At 33.5% G+C, this 23,067-nt stretch overlaps 1 protein-coding gene across 3 annotated transcripts; it reads left to right on the top strand.

Annotated features, from left to right (window-relative positions):
• The first annotated feature begins 9,547 nt into the window (after window positions 1-9,547).
• LOC133703437 (transcription factor TCP2-like) lies at window positions 9,548-15,792 on the top strand. Of its 3 annotated transcripts, none has more exons than XM_062127943.1 (3): window positions 9,548-9,696; window positions 10,824-12,876; window positions 15,564-15,792. In XM_062127943.1, exon 2 carries the CDS (start codon window positions 11,395-11,397, stop codon window positions 12,829-12,831), a length of 1,437 nt encoding a protein of 478 aa, XP_061983927.1. In that variant the 5' UTR covers window positions 9,548-9,696; window positions 10,824-11,394; the 3' UTR covers window positions 12,832-12,876; window positions 15,564-15,792. The 3 variants fall into 3 exon arrangements, with proteins under 3 accessions (XP_061983927.1, XP_061983925.1, XP_061983926.1); XM_062127941.1 differs by having other exon boundaries at window positions 9,550-9,849; XM_062127942.1 differs by having other exon boundaries at window positions 9,550-9,849; window positions 15,522-15,792.
• Window positions 15,793-23,067: the final 7,275 nt, after the last annotated feature.

The following is a 23,067-nucleotide window of genomic DNA, read 5'->3' as shown; positions in this document are numbered from 1 at the left end:
CAATGTGATGTGAAGCTCAACGTACTCTTTCATAGATTGTTTCTCTGGATACAACCATATCAAAATGGCCAACAAAGATAAAGATAAGACAACCTTTGTTACTCCGTGGGGAACCTTTTGCTACAAAGCGATGTCATTCGGACTAAAAAATGTTGGGACCACTTATCAAAGGACAATGGTAGCTTTGTTCCATGACATTATGCATAAAACAAAATTAAGGTGTGTGTGGATGACATGATTGCTAAATCTAAAAAGGGAGAAGACCATTGTTAGAATATAAGAAAGCTATTTGAAAGGTTAAGAAAGTATTAGTTGAAGTTGAACCCTACAAAATGCTTATTTAGGGTAAAATATAGAAAGCTTTTAGGATTTAAGGTAAGTAGCCAAGGTATTGAAGTCGACCTTGATAAAGTTAAAGCAATTCAAACCATGTCGGTGCCTAAAACAAAAAAAGAAGTGAGAGGGTTTTTAGGTCGTTTGAATTACATTGCTTGGTTTATATCTCAAATGACAGCAACTTGTGAGCCAATCTTTCGACTATTTCAAAAGAAAAATCCTAGGGTATGGAACGTGGAATACTAAGAAACTTTCAATAAAATCAAGCAGTATTTGCAAAATCCACCTTTGTTGGTGCCTCATGTTCTTAGTAAACCGTTAATTCTATATTTAACAACAACCAAAAATACAATTGGATGTGTACTCGAGCAACATAATGAGTCTGGAAGAAAAGAGAGAGCAATTTATTATCTGAGTAATTGAAAAGCCATATTTTTCAAGTAGAATAGCAAGCTGGTAAGTGATGTTGACTAAGTATGACATAGTGTACATGACAAGAACATTGTTGAGATGTTTGGATGGGATAAAAGCAAAAAAAGTGCCCTAAGCAGCTCACGAGGGAATTTGTGCAAATCATGCTAGTGGGCATATAACAGCTAGACAAATACAGAGGTTAGGATATTTCTGGATGACCATGGAAAATGATTGCATAAAATATATCAGAAAATGCCATAAATTTTAGGTGTATAGTGATAAAATAAATGCACCTCCAACTCCACTATTTAATATGACAACTTCATGGACATTTGTAATGTGGAAAATCAATGTAATTGTTCCTGTCAATCCAAAAACAAGCAATAGACATCGATTGATCTTAGTGGCCACTGATGACTTCACGAAATAGGTGGAAGCCAATTCATATGCTCATATAACCTAGAAGGTAATGAAGAGATTCATCAAACGAGATTTAATATGTTGATTTGGAACACCTAAAAGAATAGTGACTGAAAATGCTCAAAACTTCAATGGAAGAATGATAGTACAGCTTTGTGCGAAATGAAAAATCAAGCACTCAAATTCATCTTCATACAAGCCAAAGATGAATGGTGTTGTGGAAGCTGCCAACAAGAATATCAAGAAGATTATGCAGAAGATGGTAGTCACATACAAGGATTGGCATGAAATGCTTTCTTTTGCTCTACATGCATATCACACCATAATAAAGATGTTTACAGGAGCTACACCTTATTTCTTGGTTTATGGGATGGAAGTTGTAATGTCGTTAGAAGTAGAAATTTCATCTCTAAAGGTATTGATGGAATCAGAACTTGAGGAAGCTGATTGGGTCAAAATGAGATACGAGCAATTAAACCTGATCAATGAAAAGAGGTTAGTTGCAATTTTTCATCACTAGTTGTGTCAACAAAGAATGGCTAAAGCATATGATAAGAAGGTCAGACCTAAAATATTTTGGGAAGGAGATTTAGTGCTAAGAAAGATCTTACCTTTACCCGACGAATATTAGAGTAAGTAGGCACCCAACTATGAAGGCCCATATATAGTGAAGAAAACATTCTCTAGGTCGCTTTGTTATTGACAAGAATGGATGAAGACAACTTGCCTAAGCCTATAAGCTATGATTATGTTAAAAAGAACTATGTATAATGTACTCATCTTTTTTAAAATCAATAATAATGTACTCATCTTTTTTAAAATCAATAAAATTTGGTTATTCATTATCGTCACATCTTGCGCATTTTGCAAATGATCTCAAAAGGCTCAACAAAAAAAAATTCAAAAATCATTTTCTCTTAAACAAAAAATTTCAAGATTTGACTTTGGCTAATAATTTCAAAAAAAATCAATGATATGTCAAGAGCAATGATTCACCAAGAAACTCCCTAAGAGATGGCTAAACACCTAGAAACCCAAATAAATGACCTAACCATCAAAGTTTATCGTGTAAAAGATATATTAAACAAAGATGACAAAGTTTAAATGAATCGTGAACTCAAAAAATAATTCCATGCAAATCTTTACAGTGATGAGGTTAAAATTTATCAATCCTGACCAATCTTGTTTGAAATGAGGAGAGGCCAATTTTGATACTCCCTAGAAATGAATATATCCCTTGCAGTCCTAATTTGAGTTAAAGTGGAGTTTTTTTTCCTTCATGAGATAACCCTGGCTAGGATCATATCCCATATTAGGGCAAATATTAGAAAATGATGAGAATGAAGGTATTTGAGAATGTCCATTAACAATGAGAAAGTGGTCGAAATACCCAAAAAAAGATAGAATACATGTGAATAGAATCCATAAGATCTTGATTAAAGCCATAAACCCAACAAGCCAAAAATAAAATATGAGGGGGGGTTTTGCTAAGTGACAAATCTTGAAAAAGATACATGGGTATTTGAAAAGCAAGCAAATGCTTCTCCTATAACTTCAAAAAACAAAGAAAAGGAAAATCATTGAGGAACTCACAAACAGAAGAAACATGTTTGGGTTTTTTATCAAGGGCTTGAAATAGAAAAGCACATTGGTATCTTGATTCTTATAGAAATTTTGATATAAGCAATAAAGAGATTTCAGGAAAAGCCAATTAAGTGTTCAATTAAAGATTTAGAGTGAAAAGAAAAATCTAGAAAGATTCATTATCTCAACTTCTATGAGCGAAGGTCTCTGATAGCATAACATATGTTGGAAAGCAAAGAAGGATGAAGTGGCACAAAGGAGTGAAAGTGATCCTAGACCCATGAAGACCCCCAAACACCATTTGAGCCTGTAAATTCCTTTTCTTTGGTAGCCATGAAACTCGGCCTTCATTACATACCTTGGAAAGTCTATTCTAATCAAGCAATCAAGAAAGGCTGATAAATACGCTCTCAAAACATAAGGAACCATTCATGAGAGACATGATAAAGTGAATAGTTATTCGTCTTTGTTGAGAAAATTCAAACACAAGACTTCAAACAAGTATTTGATCTTTTTTTAACCCAATACAATATAGGTCATCTCCTAAACCAATCACTATGATGAAATACCTTTCTTCAAAGACTAATACAAATCATAAGAATTACATGAACATTGATATTTGACATGACTTTGAAAAATCTTAGGCTTTCAAAAAGACAGTAAATTTTATGAAATCATTGTTAGGGAAAACATCCTAAAATAAATCAAAATGTGTGTCACGTGTATTTGAGAAAAGCACACGAAAAACAACATTATTATAAGACAAGGACTTCTAATGCATTCCCAATTAGGATAGTATTCAACATAGCCTAAATACTCACAAAAGGAGAAGGCTACAAAGGCAGCTTAATGCTCAAGATTTAAAAGTAACTCGTATGAACTTGCTCAAGTAAACTAGGAAGATGAACCGGTAAAAGTGATCACCTCGAAAATTACAAGCCTAAGCAAGCAAAAGAAGAGATTGTGAAGAAATGAGAGTTTATATTTCAAAAGGCGGATATGGTTTAACCTCAACATTGAAATAATGTTGGTGGAATATTTATCAATTAAGAGGAAAAGCGATGAAATCTGCATGGGTGAATGGAAGTCTAGAAATAAAAAAGAAATCTCATCCATATGGTGTGGATAACTAAGGTCATAAGACAAGGCACTCGTTTTAAGAGTTTACCTTCGAGGGGTATTTTGTTTTGAATTTTGTTTTAGAAAAGTTTTGAAGGATTTTGATGAAGATCCTAGTTTAATTTTCAAAATGGGCATGTCGCCTGTGAAAATAAACCAATTTTAGGGAAGCATAGACGCTTGCTGAAGTTCTTTTTGAAATTTGAAAAGAGTAGGTCGCTTATGAAAATAAACCAACTTTTGAATTTTAAAATGGGTAGGTCGCATGTAAAAATAGATCAATTTCAGGGAAGCATGGGCGCTTGTTGGAGTTCTTTTTAAAATTTAAAAAGAGCAAGTTGCCTGTGAAAATAAACTAATTTTTGAATTTCAAAATGGATAGGTCATCTTTGAAAATAGACCAATTTTAGAGAAGCATGAACGCTTGCTAGAGTTCGATTTAGAATTTGAAAAAGGCAGGTTACTCGTAAAAATAAACTAGTTTTTTAATTTTAAAATGGGTAGGTCGCCTGTGAAAATAGACCAATTTCAGGGAAGCATGGACGTTTGCTGGAGTTCTTTTTTAATTTCAAAATGAGTAGGTCGCACTTGAAATAAACCACTTTTAGGAAAGCAAGGACACTTACTGAAATTCTTTAAAATTTTTAAAGGAGCAGGTCACCTGAGAAAATAGATCAATTTTTTAATTTTAAAAGCAAAGTCTTTGGATGGGTGGATCACCCAGCAAGTCAGACAAACACTTTTTCTTTACAAGCTTATTATGCAAAACCTTGATGAGATTTTGCTTTGTAAGCATTGTAAGGAGGGGGCATCTGTTGTTATCCATTTTTACCTCACAAAAAAAATCAAGAAAAAAGGAAAACAATAGAAAAAAAATCCAAAATACAAAAGGATACATATAAAGAAAAGCCTAGAAGATTGCCCAAGTAGATGGTGAAGAAAAAAAATGACAAGTGAAAAAGTTAGAGGACTAAAATGTACAAGATTGGTAGAATTAACGATCCAATTCTGATTCATAAAAGATCCATTTAGTGAAAATATTTTATTTAGAGTAAACAAATACAAATTTGGATGAGTAAGATCTCAATGAGAATTTTGAAAGGCATAATTAATTTAATTGAGGACTTAATTATAAGGAAATCAGGTTTTTATAGTCAATTTAGGTGTTAATTAGAAGAAATTGAAGTCTGGGACTAAAATTGGACTTCGAAAAGTTTAATTGGCCAAATCAAGGGTTTCATTATGAAAAATTAAAGTTTAATAGTCAATTAGGGGTTTGATTGAAGAAATTCAAAATTAAGGACCAAATTATAAAAGTCGCGAGACTTCAAGGGTTAAAATTGACCAAATTAGGGGTTAAATTAAAGAAAATTAAAAGTTTAATGGTCAATTAAGGGTCCAAGTGCACAAATCAGAAACCAAAGACCAAAATGAAAATGACGCTAAATTTTAGGGCTGATGATTGAGTTTGGCAGGGGTGAAATTACATGAAATTAAGAGTTTGAGTGGTAATTACGAATGCAATTAAAAGCAATTAGAAGAATAGGGATTAACCTAGATGACACGTCATTCACCCACTATTCATCTCCTTCTTTGGCAGTTTTGGATGATCAGGTTGGCACCTTTCAAAAGCTCGTTATGGAGTTCTAGACCTCCAAATGGCACGATATTTTTTTGAAAATGGAAGAACTTACCTTCTATAACCACATTTCCATGAAATTGGTCATTTACATCCCAATTCTTCCATAGAAGTCTCCAGCATCTTGTCCTTGATCAGTCATCCTGCATTTTTAGATTCTGGGTTGATCGTGTTGACACCTTCAAGCAAATAACTACGAAGCTACACACCTCCAAATTGAGTAAGGATGGAACCAAAAAAATGTGTGCTCCTTTACCAAGTTCAAGTGGTCTCCAATGTCGTTTACATCGGAGTTTCTCTAACGAAACCTCGAAAGTGGCCAACTCAATTAGCTTTGACTAAGATACCCATTTATACAAAACCACTTAACCTTTTTCATGTGTTCGCATGTAAGAACTCCTAAAGGGTTCTTGTAATATCCCACATTGGCGGGTGAGGACTTGGGGGAGGGCCTTATATAAGCATGCTTACCTTGACTAGTAAGACGTATTTTGGAGCCATGTGTGGCTACCAAGAACAAATCTGTAAGGCCCATGGGCCAAAGCGGATAATATCTTGCTAGTGGGGTGGGGTGTTACATTTGGTATTAGAGCCCGACTCACTGGTTGTATGATGGTGTCGACGGGGTCGTCGGGCTCTTTAATGGGGGTGGATTGTAATATCCTACATCGGTGGGTGAGGACTTGGGGGAGGGCCTTATATGAGCATGCTTACCTTGACTAGGAAGACGTGTTTTGGAGCCATGCACGGCTTCCAAGAACAAATTTGTGAGACCCGTGGGCCATAACGGACAATATCTTGCTAGTGGGGTGGGGTGTTACATTTGGTATCAGAGCCCGGCTCACTAGCTATCCGATGGTGCCGACAGGGTCGTTGGGCTTCTTAAGGGGAGTGAATTGTAATATCCCACACGAAGAACAAGAAAAGGGAGAAAATAGAAAAAAAACATACTTTGTAAAGAGACTCTAGTGTGAAGGTTCAAAGACTTAACATAGAAGGTCTAACAAGTTTTGGAAAGAATAAAAAGTGAAAGGGAAAAAAAAGAAGGAAAAGAGAAGGGAAGTAGTAGCCTATAGCTAACACGCTTGGAGAAGGTATAAACTATGTGAAAACTCAAGGGTAGAGTCCATGTGGCCCATTTATCAAGGTTTAATGATGTTTTTTTTGTGTTTTAGCATTTATATAGATTGATGAATGAAAATGTTGTTTTGATCGATTAATCTTGTTTTCAAAGTTGTTGTTAATGTTACTAGGATGTTTAAAAGGTGTTTGTGTGTTTGGTTTTTGATGAAGTATAGTAGTTTTGGAATCTGTCAAAAGTAGTAGTAGATGTTTGATGGTTTTTTCTAGGTTGTTAATGCATGTTCCTGGTTCTTGAGTTTAGTTTAGGTATCAAAATGTTTAAAAAGTCAGTTTTTGATTGAGTTTTGATGTTTCTGTTGGTTGATAATAGGACTACAGTTTTGGATTGAGTTTTGATGTTTTTGTTAGTTGATAATAGGGCTGTAGTTTTGGAAGTTTAAATCTTATACATATTTTTTATGATTCGAGGCTATTGTTAGTTTTTTTTAATTTATTCAAACCTGTTTTATAATGAGAAAGTGGTTTGTTGGGGCTAAAAGAGCCTGATTTGGAAGCCTAAAATGTATTTTCTAGGCAATTTGGGTTTATGTTCATCTGAAGAACATTGTCTTGAGTACTAGTTTTAAATTTCATTATGATTTATTTTTTATTTATACTTGATTACAAACAAAACCATGCATTTAATTGCTTGAAATCTGGTCTAGTTTAATGTTTACGTTGCTAGGTTTAAGTTTGAATGTTTTTTATTGTTCTTTGTTTTCCTTGGTATTTGATTTGTTTTAGTTAAAAATTTCATGTTTTTTGTTTTTTTTCTAGTTTTGATTTTGTTCCGGTTTAAATTTCTGTTCTGGTTTATTTTTGGGTTAAACCTTGTTTTTTTGGTTTGGTTCATGGTTGAACCAGTGTTTTCAGGTTGCCTTGTCGGGACAAAATCAGGTCAAATACTTAAGGTTTTGTTTGGTTTGCCATTGTTTTGATAATTGTTTTTTGACTTAAAGGCATGTTTGTTCAACACGTCTTTAAGCCTATTTGACAGTTTTGTTTTGAACAAAAATATGGTTTTCCAAACATAGCCCTAAAAAAATAAAAAAATAAAAAAAAAGATTTTTGCTTATTGCATTTTTATTTATAAAAAGGGAAAAAAATAGTATGGTTTTAGAAAAATACTTGTGTTGATTTTCCTTTATATCTTTTAGAATTTACACTAAGTTTGTAAAATTTCTTATGAATTTTACCAATATTTCAATAACTATAAAATTTTAATTCATCAATTAATGGTCTACTACCTAGTATAAATGATGGACTTATAAATAGACTAATATTTAAATATCAGCAGTTGACTATAAATTTTTTAGGATTATTTTAGATATTCATTAATTTTAATTGGAAATATTTTTAACCACAATATACGAGTTATGGAGAACCTTTTTGCCATCCAGGATATTTGAACCTTATCAAGGCACTTACATGGATTATTTCCATAGGAATTTATCTGGGTATATGAGCTCATAATAAATTTGAAATGTCATATTTATTCATGAGAGTAAATCTTTAGTTCGAGCTATAGATAGATCATCGGTTAGGAACCCATCAAAACCTTTAAATCATATATAGACCACACAATGCAGCTTACATCAGGTAAGGTGTGTTAGGGATGTTAATAACTTCTCTAGCCACAACTAGTCTCTTACCCTTAAAATTTATGATAAGACCAGCACACTCGGGTCTCCTAGCGACCTTGAACTAAACAACTAGGTGGTGACTCCTCAATCCCGAGGTCTAGATACGTTGCACGCCCACATGCGACAATATTATTAAATTAATTAAGTTTATTAAATCCAGTTGAGTTAATAATCTGAGTCTTGAATTTTTCTTTTTTCTTAAATGCTAGCTTGGCTTGAACATTTTTTTCATATTGAAAAAAAATAACTTGCTTCACAATGTAGCACTACTATAATGCATAGCATAAAAATAACTCGTATCACAAAAAAATAAATAATTTTTGTTTACTAGAAAGTATTTTTTTTAAGTGGTTTTCCATGAAAAGTGAATTATTTTTCAATGTATGATAATGTCATGAGAAATGAGGTAGAAAACACTTTCTAGTAATTGTTCATGTCATAAAAAATAAACTGTAAAATAACTTATTAATGTTTTAATTTTTCTCCTAATTTATTAAAAGAATGGAGATCAAATCTAACAAATAAAAATGTTGAATGATGATGGAATTAAAATAAAAAATTAATTTTATAAATTATTTTAAATAAAATAAATAACAATCAAATGGGAAAATGATGAAATTGAAAAAAAATTAATTTTATAAATTATTATAAATAAATAAATAAATAGCAATCAAAAGAATGAGATCCAAATATGATACATAAAAATTTCAATTAAAAAGAAATAAGAGAAAAAAATAAAAAAATAAGAATCAAAATTGGTATAAAAATCAAATTAAATTAAATTATAAGGGATAAAATTGAGAAAAAATATCAAAATAATATATATATATATATATATATGTAATAATTAAAATATTGAGAATCAAATTTGATATAATTAGCAAATAATAAGGTATTTTTAAATTTTTCATAAATTTTTAAAAGTATTTTCTATCCAAAATAAAAGGAAAATATTTTTCTAAAAATCAAGTTGAATTTTTTCAATGAAAAAATATTTTTCATGAATTAACTTTTCTAATAATAAATAAATACAAAAAAAATTAAAAAATAAATTCACAAAAAATCACTTTTCATCACAAAAAATTATAATTTTATATACTTATTTGAGAAGAGGCGGTGGAAAAACTAAATAAAGGTTGATCTTCTTTTTTTTTTTTTTTGTAGATCCTTAGATAATAGAAAGAGAGAGAATGGCAAAGGAGAGTAAAAAAGATGTGAAAGGAGGGTAGAAGAAGAAGAGAAAGAAGAGATATTTATTAGTATAATAACAACAACAATAAAAATAATAAAGGGGTGAAGGAACGGCGCAGTGTCTGTCCTTTGCCGATAAGCCCGGTGATTTGCTCGTCATGGGTATGAAGAAACACTCAACAAACCCCTCCTCCTTCTCCTCCTCGTGCCTTCAAAACCCCCCACCTTGTTAGTTTACTCTTCACTCTCTTGCTAAATTTCCTCTTGTATTCTTTTCTCAACCCTAAGCACACTCAAAAGGAGAAATTTCATGGTTATTATTTATTGTCTGAATTCAAGTTCTTGTGAGTTGCTCTACTTTATAGGTTTTGGTGAGAAATGGTGAGTCTTATGCTATGCATTATATTTACGTATTTTAGAGCTATACTTAATAACAGAGCTTGTTGAAAACTGCATAACTAGGAAAGAAAGCTACAATTTCTCTCAAACTAAAGCTCCAACAGGTTTTTTTTGAAAACAAATAAAACAATTCGTCGATACCACTGAGTTTCTGTTTTGTTTTACAAGAATCTTTTATTATGTTTGTTCTTAATAATAAAGCAAGCTAGCTTAAAGTATTTTGATGTTGTTCTCATCTCTTTCTATCAACAAAGAGAGAGAGGCTGATCTGGGAGAGGTTGCAGGTTATCATTTTATCGGTTTAAATTAGCAAAACGAACGAGCTTAATGTCTTTGACAGGAATGTTGTTTTGCGGCGAAGAAGAGAGTAGATCTGTGAGTTTTGGCTGTTAGGAAGTAAAGATCTGTGTGAGCTACTAAGTAGTAAATACAAATGGTGAAAAAAAGGGTTCTTAACTTTAACCAGATGGTTGTTTCCATGTTTATTGAGTTTTAAGAGGTTGACACCTGTAGACACAACTAGCATCAGTGCAAGTCCTTGTTGGTAATTTTGAAACACTGGTTTCATGAATGTTTTGTTTTTTGTCTTTGTCATTTAATGTTGTTAATTAGTTGGTGAGCAGTGGTGTCTGCCATTTTTAGGGTCAGCGAAAGCTTTAAATACAAACCATTGCTGAGATGGGCTACCTGTACGCGATTACTGCTTCTTCTTAGCTTAATTTCCAAGCAAACCCATCAACCCTTTAATCATGTTTAGCTAGCTAATAGCTAGTTTTAAATATTTCTTTTTTCTCTATAAGCTGTTTGTGTTTAATAAGTTAAACCTAGCTATTTACTAGTGGTAGTGATATAGTGAATAAGTCAGATATATATATATATATATATATATATATATATATATATAGCTCATGCTGTTTTGATTATTATGATAGTGATTTGTGGGTTTCGGGTTGCAGGGCTGATGAGAGGGTAGCTGCCATTTCAGGCTTTGCTTTTTAGAGAGAAAGAGCACTCTGTGTGCAGAAGCAGCACTGCAAAAAAGAAAAAAAAAAAAGAAAGAAGAAGGAAGCTTTAAACGTACAGGAGAAGGGCTAGGGGAGGGTCTCCTCTGACTTGGACTGTGATATATCGAACTGTTGAGAAATAAATAAAATTACAAAAAAAAGGAACCCTTTTCATAACACACACACTCACACGCAGCAAAAGTGCTTTTCTCTCTCTCTCTCTCTCTCTTCCCCCCCAGCTCTCTGTGTCATCCTCATCAATGCATAGGACACCCAACCCCACCTGCGCTCCTCTCTTCAATTAGCTCTCTAGTATACCACCCACTTTCAAGTTTCTCTCTTTCTTTCTAGCCGCAATAAGAGCACAAAAGATAAGGAAGAATGAGGGGTGGGATAGAAGAAAGAAAATAATAAGTAACAAAGGCAATTAGGGAATAAAAGAGGAGGGTTCCTTTTTTTTTTTTTTCTCTCTTCTTTTTTCTTTTTGAATAATTTGTGTTTGTTAAGGCATGAAAGTAGTGCTATGGAGGCGGAAGAGATTCGGAGACAGCCTTGTAAGTTCACTAGAGTTGGTAATGGCATAAATGACACCAGCAGAATAGCTCAAAAAGGCAATGGTACTGACCACCAATATCCTGACGATGAAGAAGATGGTGAGCTCAAGAGGACTAATTCTAACAACGGTGCTGGTTGTGGTGGTGGCGGTATTGATGCTGCTGGTGGGACCTTCAATGGTCTTCGTGCGTGGCACCATTCGTCGCGCATAATTAGGGTTTCTAGAGCATCTGGTGGAAAAGATCGGCACAGCAAGGTATGGACTTCAAAAGGGTTAAGAGACCGGAGAGTCCGTTTATCAGTGTGCACTGCCATTCAATTCTACGACCTCCAAGATCGGTTGGGTTATGATCAGCCAAGTAAAGCTGTAGAATGGCTGATCAAAGCAGCTCAAGATGCAATTAACGAGCTCCCTTCGCTCAATCATTCTTTTCCTGACACGCCAAAGCAATTAAGCGATGAGAAAAAAACGAGTGATAGCACTGAACAAGGATTTGATTCAGCTGATGTTGAGCTTGAAGACCCAAATTTTAGGCAGAACCAGAATCTATCGCTATCTAAATCTGCTTGCAGTAGCACTTCAGAGACAAGCAAAGGTTCAGGGCTATCACTTTCGCGTTCTGTTAGTCGTGATAAGGCTCGTGAGAGAGCCAGAGAGAGAACAGCCAAGGAGAAGGAGAAAGAGAATGATTCACGCATTGCGCATCACCACAACATAAACCCCATTTCTCAAAACTCCACATTTACTGAGCTTTTAACTGGTGGGATTGGTAGTGTTAGAAATAACAGCAGCAGCAACAACAACAATAACAGTACTGCTAGTCCTACTGGTTCTGATGCAAATAATTTGTTCCAAAAAGCAGCCGCGGCAAGGCAGTGGCCTTCGACCCCAATGGACTGCTTCGGCTCAGGACTCTTAGGGCCATCCTCGTCGCGGTCAACTCATCATTCATCGGGGTTTCCAGGGCAAATCCAGTTAGGGAACTCAATCCCACAAGCAATGACAATGTCGATCCCACCATTTTGTGTATCGGGGGAGAATCACCAGGAGCATTTGCAACATTTTCCTTTCGTTTCAGATCATTTGATCCCAGTGGCCGCCACAACACAACCGCCGGCATCCAGCGGGGATTATAACCTAAATTTCACAATATCTTCAGGCCTTGCTGCAGGTTACCATAGGGGGACCCTTCAGTCCAATTCATCATCACCGTCTCTTTTGCCTCACCTCCAGAGGTTTTCTACGTCTTCTACCATAGACGGATCTACCACAAATGTACCTTTCTTTATCGGTGCTGCAACACCGCAAGCTATGGAGAACCACCACCAGTTCCCACCTGGGTTGCAGCTCTGCTATGGCGATGGAACCAGGCATTCTGACCAGAAAGGCAAAGGGAAGAACTGATTAATGCCTGTGGGCGTCTGTTTTTCTTGTGGCATCTTCTTTCAGGTAACATACGAGCACTCCAATCTTTCTTAATACTCTTACGGTCATTTTACTTTTCCTTTGATAAGTTAGATCTATGTTACATTTGCTCCCCATTCTAGTGGTTCTGTGATTCTTAATTTGCCTCTTTCTTCGTAATCGTCTTCCCCCCCTCTCTTGTTGGTTCTTGGATACATGCGGACTGCATATTTTTACTCCATTAAAGATAGAATAGCTATAATATATATGAGTTTCTTTCTTGGTAACCATAAATTAAGTTAACCTTTGGTTGAATTTTTATGGGTGTTCTTTTCATTTCTTTATATTTTATTTTTTTTCATTTGCTTCCTGCATGGACCATTGTGCATAGGTCATAGGGTGGTTGTCTCCTTGTTTGTTCTCTTTCTGGTTCCCTTCTCCCTAACATTATGCAAGGGCAGCTAATGGAACAAGAGTTCATCTCTCTCTTTAGGTTAGAGGGTGAAACCTCGACAGCTTTAAAATCCCAATCTTCCCTATGCCTTCCCTTTGCCTAATTCAAAACCTCACCACATCGCAATGGATGGGCGCAATGTGGGGCTCTGACAATTTTACTTAGGGTTTCAGTTGTTGCTGGTTCAGAGCAAGCCTGACAAGCTGGTAAAAACCATGCACGTAGCCTGGCACAACCTCCTTTCAATCACCACAAAAATTGCGGGAAAAGAAATATAAAAGGGGGAAGGGTTTTCTTTTGACTATTCACTGTAGCTTTTGGATATAAACATGCATACACAGCTCTGACCCTTTTTCTTTTTCTTTTTTTCAAGTTATTAGGAGTAGAAATATAAACAAGAGGAAACAAGATTACTAAATCATAACCCAAATAAAGGGATCTTACATGTGCTTCTAGTAAGAACTACACTCCAATGGCGGCATTTCTTTAATTTGTTCTCAAATCTTAATGTCATGGCAGAAGGCCTCTAAAAAATTAGACATTTTAGGAACATTACAAATATAATCTCCCACAATCAACCTTTCTTTGTACTTTTAGAAATGGTTTTAATAGTTAAACATAGCCTTCCGGTAAGCTTTTGTTGTTATACTGTCACTGGTCTCTTTACTTTTAAATTGTGTAATAACTAATGTACCTTCCGGCATAGATTTGAAAGTTTCACGATCACTTTGAAAACAAGGCAACCACATAAACAAAATTCATAGAATAGAGTGATATTAATAACATTAGTGCGATAAACATCACAGGGAGCAAGACTTCAAATAGGTGCGAGAGAACATGGAGTCACGAGTTAATAGAACCAATCATACTAACACGCATGTGCATCAAGCAATTTTCATATCTTGGAGACACGTAGACAATTAGTCAGAAATAGGCATGTAAAAAAGTTACAGAAGTTGAGAGCGAGAAAAAGAGATTTCAAAAGGCAAGAATCCAAAACATATTCATGAAGTTTAGGAATAAATGATTCTATTTGAGTGCAAACTGAGACTGAACCAATGCTGAAATGGTAGTTAAGCATGATGAGGATACTCGGTTTGCCAAAATATGGTTTGTTTCAGAGAGATGGGAGGGTGTAATTGAAGTGGGTTAGAGTTCATTTTCCTCCCTAACTTTTTTGTCGTGTAGGTGCATTTTGTTGTTTGTTTTACCCTGAATGAGTATCGTTTGGAGGTTTTAAGGCTTAAAATCATGATGAACTGGTGTTCTCTTCCATAAATGCTACCGTTTTTTTTTTCTTGTCTGATTCATCCGATGTATCTCTTGAGTTTACCTTTGGTTTTTATTAGGTTTTATTCACTGCCGACTGCTTTTAATTAGAAGAATGTACTCCAAATCGTTGTTAAAAGCTATTGATGATGATCTGCTAAACGGTTTTGTCCACACAAATTTTCTAGTTGAAACTGTAAATTTGTCATCTCTAAAGAGCTAACTTTAAGAAGTTCTTGAATCACGTATCATCAATTATGTGCCAAAGACATTGTCAAATAGCTTAAGGTTTTGTCAAAACTATAACAAAAGACCATCGGGAAGATGTTTTGTTCATACTTGAGGTAAGTAGAAGCTGCTTATTGCAATGCTACCTTCATTGGACAAGAACATGGGCAGTAAGGGTGAGATTCTTTCTGCTGAGTTTTGAATCAATAATTCATAAAGACCTGTACGTAGCTTTCTGCAAATAGCATCGATATCTCTTGTCCCACATTCAATGAACAAACTAAATATGTTCTCGGTGAAATAAGGAGTTTAGGGGCTTACGTGTCATAATTTTGTTGTCTGGTTGCTTTAAAATGAGCTCCTGTTAGAATCTGAATGGTACAAGAAAACTGGCAAACAAAATTAAAGCAATTTAATGTGGACTGCATCTCTTAAATGATATCATCCCGCAAGGCTTTGATTTAGTGATATTTGATTTGCACTGTATTCTTTCCAGCTTTAAATGACATCCATGTAGCTTGTATTATTGCTGTGACCATCTGCTTAAGTATAAATGATTTATTGATTGACATCAAGACTTTGCTTGAATTTTCCCCATAAAAATGTTGTGTGAATGTATAATCTTAATTATGGCCAACACTATCTGTCAGAATTCAAAATGCAGATTATTTTGTGTTTATGAAGAGATTAACCTTCACTGATGGCTTTTGCAATTGTTTTCCGTTTTTCCAATTTTTAGTGAATGGCATGCACGTTGATATCAGAGGTTAATTTGGTACAGGAAAACGAAGATGGGAAATTGCAGCAAACCATGAACAAATACGTTCCTTCCTTGCATTGGATGATTCCTTATTATCATGCTTCTGAAATTTTTGGTATTTCCGCTTTATCCATTTTTAAGTCGTTCAGATTGCATCCATATATATGTATGCGCGAATCTATGCGTGCAAAGCTTTGTGTGTTTTGAAGAAATATAACAAACGATTGAAATTGATGGTTTTTCTTTTTTCCTTGTCTGTCTTAAGTTTTTTTGTCTGAAATAGTCAATTCCATCAGTTGAGCGAATGAGCCTTGTCTTAATTAGAACCTGCCTCTCCAAGCTGATTCACTCTTCAAGCTTCTACCACCATACTCTTGTCTGAAACAAAGATGTTGCTTTTCTTTTGGGTGTGAAATTGTAGTTTGGGGATCTGCTCAACATAGGCACATTTCTGGTCCATCTCCATAATGAGAGGATAAAAATAACACATCAATGGTTTATATATAGGTTAAAACTGACCGAAATTCAAATTTAAGTAGGGAAATTAATTAAAATTCAAAAAAATTAAAATAGTAAAAATAGTATCTTTTGAGTCTAACCTTTTGGTCCTTGATAGGTTAATGGTAGATATTAGATGAAATATAATCTAAATAGGAATCCTTATAAAAAAATATTTGTGTTTTTATAATCCTTGTTTAACTAGTTAATTAAAACTCTTATTGGACTATAATAGTTAATTTAAGTGTATGTAGAATATCAATCAATCAAAAGCTTGGAAGATTAAGTATTAATTATGTGTTTAGTGTTTTGAACAAATGGTATCAGAGAGAAACTCTTTGTTTAGGTCTCCCCCATGCAAAGATTAAACATAGATAGCAGCAACATCCATGTTTCTTCAATAGCAGTAGCTTGTAGCAAATGATCCAACAGAGATTAGATCTTTCTAGCAGCTACAAGAAGAGCAGTGGTAGCTTTATTGACAACAACTATCACATAAATGACGACGACAACAACAATCCCTTTTATACAGACAACAACAGAAAAACCCCCACATGCGGTAGCAACAAGCAATAGTCATGTGCTTCTCCGGCAGCAACAATTTGTAACAGACGAACTAGCAAACACTTTCCACCAGCAGCTTGATGAACAACACCACTTCGCAGCCGCCGTAGCGGCACCCTTTGCATCAGTTATCAAACACAACATCAGGAAGAACAGCAGACCAACCTCTAAATGAAGAGAAACAACAAACGAATATAAGCAAACACGATAAAATTCCAAAAACAGTAGTTTCTACGTGACAACTGGTAGATTAGCAAACGTACCAACAGTCACAGCACCTAAGAAATAAAAGAGAAAAAAAAACGCAGTAGCATTGGCATTATTTCATGATTGAAAAGAGCCTCAAATTGTTATGGTAGCAACTTTAAAATCACAAAAAGTCTTTACAACGACAGCAGCAATGTCAACACAATAAATTCAAACTTGGCTTTCGATAACTTTGTTATACCGGTCATTCCATGCTTTGATTGTAATTATGATCGTTGAAGCATGGTAATGGAGAATTTCCTAAGGTCTAAGAAGTACTGGTAAATTATTTTTCAATAAATAATTGAACCATCATCTATAACAATAATAACAAATATGCAAAAAATAAAAATAAAAGATCAACGATAAAAAGATTCTAAAGCAAGAAATTATCTTTTTCAATCGATTGATTTTTCAATGTTGAAAACCATTTCTTATAAGAAAACCTTCAAGAATATTTAGGACTCCATCGATGAAAAAGAGCTATAAAAAATAGGTAAAGCAAAAGGACAGCAACGCCAAGCACATCAAATTACTTAGGACAGATATGAGAGAGTTGGTCATAGATTATTTTTCATGAATGAAGGAAATCATTAATAAGATGTGAATCCCTGATGATAAAATAAAGGATGTCACTAGCACAACTTTTGGAATTTAAAAATAATAAAATAATACCAAAATATCTCCTATTATTATAGAAAATTATATAAAAAATAGTGTGAAAGAACAAAAATACCTCCATATACAAAGCTTCTTTTGTTTTCGAAGACTAAAGATATATTTTAATTATTTAACAATTTGTGAAAGATCAAAAAACCCTTGGCTAAAGACTAATGTTGACCAATGAGCCAATGAAAAATAATGAAAAACCCTTGCAACCAGAGCTTCAATTTTTTCAACTAATGGGCAAAATGATAATTTAACGTTTTTGTGAAAAGACAACATTAGTCTCATTCCAAGCCTTAAGAGCTTGGAAAATCCATTATACAGGTCTATAATGAACCGTGTCTTGGTCCAAAGTCCACTTGCATAGGGTTGTCAGGCCCAAACAACTTGAGTCTAGCAATCATACAAGACCAAGCGCCTAGGTCTGCAACCATACCAGCTCGCGCCTAGGTCTGGCACCAAACATGGTTGCCAAACTGAAGGCTCTTGGACTTGGAATGGTTGTCAGACCCAAGTAGCGGGGGTCGAACGTGGTTACCAAACCCCAGGCGCGAGTCTAACATTTTTTTGGTCCTGGCTTGGCATGGGTCAACTCAGGAAAATTAAAAACAATTGAAGTTTTAATATTTCATGTGAAAAAATTAAGAAACAATTCATGTGGTTATAAGCTAAAACACTATTTCAAAATATTTTTTATCCCACATTGAAAAGATATAATCTTATCCTATTAAGTTGAAGTATTTAAACTACAAAGGTTTTTTATTCCATATTGAAAAAATATTTTTTTTCCTCTGAACATAAGTGTGTGTGTGTGTGTGTAGGTTTCAAATCTCATATTGAAAAAATAAAACATTCTTCTAGTATTTATATAGTGAACTTTGATATAAGTTAGTAACCAACTAAAAAAGATGAAAAAAAGGGTCTCTAGCTAGGGGAAAAAACATATTTGAAAAAAAAAGGTCTCTACCGGGTTCTGCTGGGTCACTTGAGTCCCGGGTTGACCCGTCATGCCAGGCCGGGTCTGATAATTATGCTTAAACATTAAAAAGTGAGCTTGAGAGTGTTAATTATAACTTATTTCATTCTTCTCTAGTTCAATAAAACTAGTTAATTAATCCTTAAAATTTCAAAATATAGATTTATGTTCGTTTTTACACTGTTATTTTTTAATATTTTTTAATTTTATTTTTGAGCCAAACGTCTAGGCTTGGCAACCATGTCAAATCCATGCGCTTTTTTTATGAATGTCAGACCCAAACATAGTTGTCGGATCCAAGTAGTGTGGGTTTGACATGGTTGCTAAATTCAAGACACTTTTGGTGGCATGTTTGCCAGACTTAAGGCGTTTGGGTCTGGTGTGATTGCCAGACCCAAAGCGTTTGGGTCTAGCATGGTTTTCAAACCCATGTACCTTGGGTTTGACACTGTTGTCACATGCATTCCTAAAATTCAGTCAATTTTTTTTATATTAATCTCTAATTTTAGTGAAGAAATCATCTACAAACTTGCACAAATTACGAAGTCAAAAGGATAATAAATCTTTTACATATACAATATTTCCTACAACATAATGTATCAATTCAAAAGTTCAAAAAATTATGTATCTACTAATAGTTATAATGTAGAATAAACTCTTCTTGTAACAAACTTTGACAATTAGATCATGCAACAACATCTCAAATTTAAAAAAGCTTGAACCCTTTAAAAAACTATCCAATATTTGGATGGAAACATAAAATTAATATTTCCATCCACAATGCATACCAAAAAATAGAAGTTTATTTTTGAAGACTTGAAATAAATCACTTAGAATTTAACATTATTTTTCATTCTTTCCTCTTCGAATATGAATGAAAAATCCTGCTTGAATAAGGTAGTATTTGTTCTTGCAGACTAATCATGCTTTTAAAATATTTTAAAATTTTTTACCCTAACGCTTGGGTCTGGTATGGTTAGCAGACCCAGGTGCACAGGTCTGGCCCAGGCGCTAGACCCAAGCACCTTCGGTCTGGTAAACCATGCGAGACCCAAGGTGCGTGGGTCTAACAACTATTATCTGTCTACACACGCCACACCATGTGAAAGAGAGCATGATTGTACATCTAGTGAAATGATGGATGACCAGATTTGGCTATCGAGAAACTTCACAACGCCTCCTTAATGGCGCGAGCACAACCCTTTAACTTAGGAAAGAAAATAACTTAGGAAAAAAAAAGAAAGCCAAAGATTTCATGAAAACATGAGAAATTGAAAATGAAACTACTATTACAATGTACAGTAAAAGGTCTATTGATCTACAGTGATTTCCCAACACCATTTAGCTTTTGTTATAATAGCACCACTAGTTTGATATATTTTCTTCCAAAAAAGATAGTCCTTTCATTATTATTTATTGTTAATAAAGATAATAACATATATTATGTCAATGACACCAAAGAAAATAGGTATTAAATGAATGGAATTGGGATATGGATGGAATATATTGAAATGGCGTCAGTTTTCTATGAAATAAAGCATGAAATGAAGACACTACATAGAAGTTCATCATTATGAATACAAAGTCACATAGTATGAAATCCTAAAAAAGAGGCTTGCCCAACTTAAATGAGATATGATAGCATCTTTGTCATCTAGCATTCATGCCAATATAATATCCTCATTTGTTATGGAATGTAATCTCTAATAAAAAAAATATAACTCCACAAGCAAAAGCTTATGTAATAATGAATCTTGATATATTACGGTGATGAGTATATAATGCAGCTTGAGTAATAAAGTCTTATACAATGAATACATAAGGAGGTAACGAATTCAAGAGTTGAAAACTGACATGGTAAAAAACTAAAAAATAGAATACTACAAAAAAAATCTTTTTTTTAATTGTTCATCTAATTAATTGCTAACTAGATCCAATCTCCTGATCCTTTTGGAAATGAAAAATAATTTCATGTTCTTCTTTTCTAAAAAAAAAAGGTTAGGAAAATCCTATTGATTATAGCTTTCTCTAAACATCCAGGAAAAGCATGAAAGAAAAAGCTTAAATAATACAATCCCTCCATTACCCTTGAATGAAAAGGGCGATCTTGTAGTTCTTGGTTTTTAAAGTTACGTAGTTAGGTGTTCCGTTTCATTTTCTCATTGAGGTTGAGCGTAAACATATGCTCGAGAGATAGTTATTTATACATTGATAAGAGATGTATGGATTCTTGAGAAGAGAGGATGGTGCCTCCCCTGACTACCGAATCTCATGAGTGAATAAAACATTGAATCTATATTGGATCTCACTTGAATCTTCTCATCTATTATCCTGAGGAGAAGTTTGGTTTCAAACCCTAGTTCGAATAGGAGAAGTATGCATGCCATGCCCAATTAGTTCTTCCTATTGAGTTTTTTTTCTAGTAAAAATAAGATAAAATAAATAATGGTAGGAGTAAAATCTTGATAGGATTCAAAAGGTAGCAAGCATAAGACAATAAAAAATATGTAATTTTTAGAAGATTAGATTAAACAAATGAAATATAGGATTAAACAAAAGAATTTGCAAATAAAAATGTTAATACTACAACCTGCCTATAAATTGTTAAAGTTTCCATATGTGTGTGCACTTAGGCCATTGTTATTATAGAAATAGTTAAAAAAAAACACATGGGCTACCGTTCTTACATAAAATAAAAAATAAAAATGCATGCACCTCTTTTGAAGACTTTTCTTTCAAAATAATTATTTCTAAAGAAAAAGGTTTTGAAAAAGTAACACATGCTGAAATTTTTATTTTTTTTTAATGAAACTTAATTGGTAGCATTGTTCCTAATAGAACAATCAAATTAGGTTGTGTTATTCAGAATTGTGCAACCCTAAACAATAAAAATCATGTATATTTTTTTTCTTTTTTTTCTTTCGTCTCTTCTGCAAAATACTATCCCTCTCTCTGAGCCACCAACAATTTCCCCTCCCCTTTGTAGCCAATAACAACCATTTCCTCTTATTTCTCTTTTTTGCATCTCATCATCTCTTCATCTTCTTGTCTTCTGTGTTTTTTTTTCAGCAAAATCATCATCCCTCCCTCTCCTTCACCTTCACTGCCACAAGTTCGCCACCACTACCACCATTTATCCTTCAACAAATCAAGATAAACACTACTTTACTCTTAATTTTATGTGTTTAGTTGTTATTTTGTGATTATTCTAGGATTTAATTTATTATTTTTTGGGTTGATTTTGTTATATAAGGATTTAGTTTAATTGAGATCAATTTGGTATGAATTGATGCAATTGATGTTATGAATCACCTGAATTAGGTATAAATTATATCAATTAGAGTTTTAGATTGAATTTAATTTAGGACTAATTGTTATAATTGAGGATTTTATCAATTGAAACAATTAGGTATAAATTAATGCAATAGGGTATCAATTGAAGTAATTGATGATATAAATAACATCAATTAGGTATAAATTAGACAACTAGGATTTTACATTGAATTTTAGAAGTAATTGATATGATTGAGAATTTTTTCCAATTGAAGCAATTAGATATGAAAGGTTGGAGTTAGGTATCAATTAAAGTTTAATGCTATAAATAACTTCAATTTGGTTTAATAAGATCAATTATAGTTTTACATTGAAGTTTTGGGTTAATTGAGATAATTGAGAATTTTGTTTAATTGAAGCAATTAGATATGAATTGATGGAAGAGATGCTATTAATTTTGATTGAACTAATGAGAATTTAATTAGGATTTTACATTAAATTTTAGAATTAATTGCTATGATTGAGAATTTTGTCCAATTGAAGCAATTAGACATGAAAGGATGCAATTAGGTACCAATTAAAGAAATTAATGCTATAAATAACTTTAATTTGGTTTAATAAGATCAATTATAGTTTTACATTGAAGTTTTGGGTTAATTGAGATAATAGAGAATTTTGTCCGATTGAAGTAATTAGATATGAATCGATGGAAGTTAATTTTGATTGAACTAATTAATGAGAATTTATGACAATTAATTGAAATGGGTTTTGTTGTTTTACAAAACATGTCTTCTAAAATATGCTATTGCTATGTTATTATGACAATATTATTGTTATATATATGATCGCTTACAACGGAGAAAGCAATGTGATTTTGAGTGCTAGTATAAATATATCACTATCCAAAATTAAATGAGTGATATATGGAGAAATTGGGTGGAATTATAATGATTTTAAAGTTGATATTACTTGGAGGATGCTTGATGAAGAACGTTTTATTCAGTATGTTGCCATGCTAATTTCTTGTTATGTTAGTTTGAAGACTTTAATCAACTCTCCATCCAAAATGGATTGAGATACATTGAATTGTACTTGAATAGTTGACCTAAACAAGTAAAATCCTCATGTACTATGGAGTAGGAGTAAATTTGGGTTTCAATCCCCATGTATATTCAAATGGGTACACAAGCCTTATAGTTTGTCGGTCCATCTAGTATAGCTGAGAGTGCAATTAACTGGACATTGATACCTACAATTATAGGAAGAGATGATCCAAGTATGTGTAATCATGCATACATCAAT

The sequence above is a fragment of the Populus nigra genome, chromosome 9 (genome assembly GCF_951802175.1).
Source record: "Populus nigra chromosome 9, ddPopNigr1.1, whole genome shotgun sequence".
NCBI classification, from domain to species: Eukaryota; Viridiplantae; Streptophyta; class Magnoliopsida; order Malpighiales; family Salicaceae; genus Populus; species Populus nigra.
The sequence above is the reverse complement of the archived record's forward strand: the minus strand, read 5'-3'. Positions and strand labels throughout refer to the sequence as shown.

Bases quoted from the DNA above. Each gene is read 5' to 3' on its own strand.
- LOC133703437 (XM_062127943.1), top strand. From the start codon at position 11,395: ATGGAGGCGGAAGAGATTCGGAGACAGCCTTGTAAGTTCACTAGAGTT.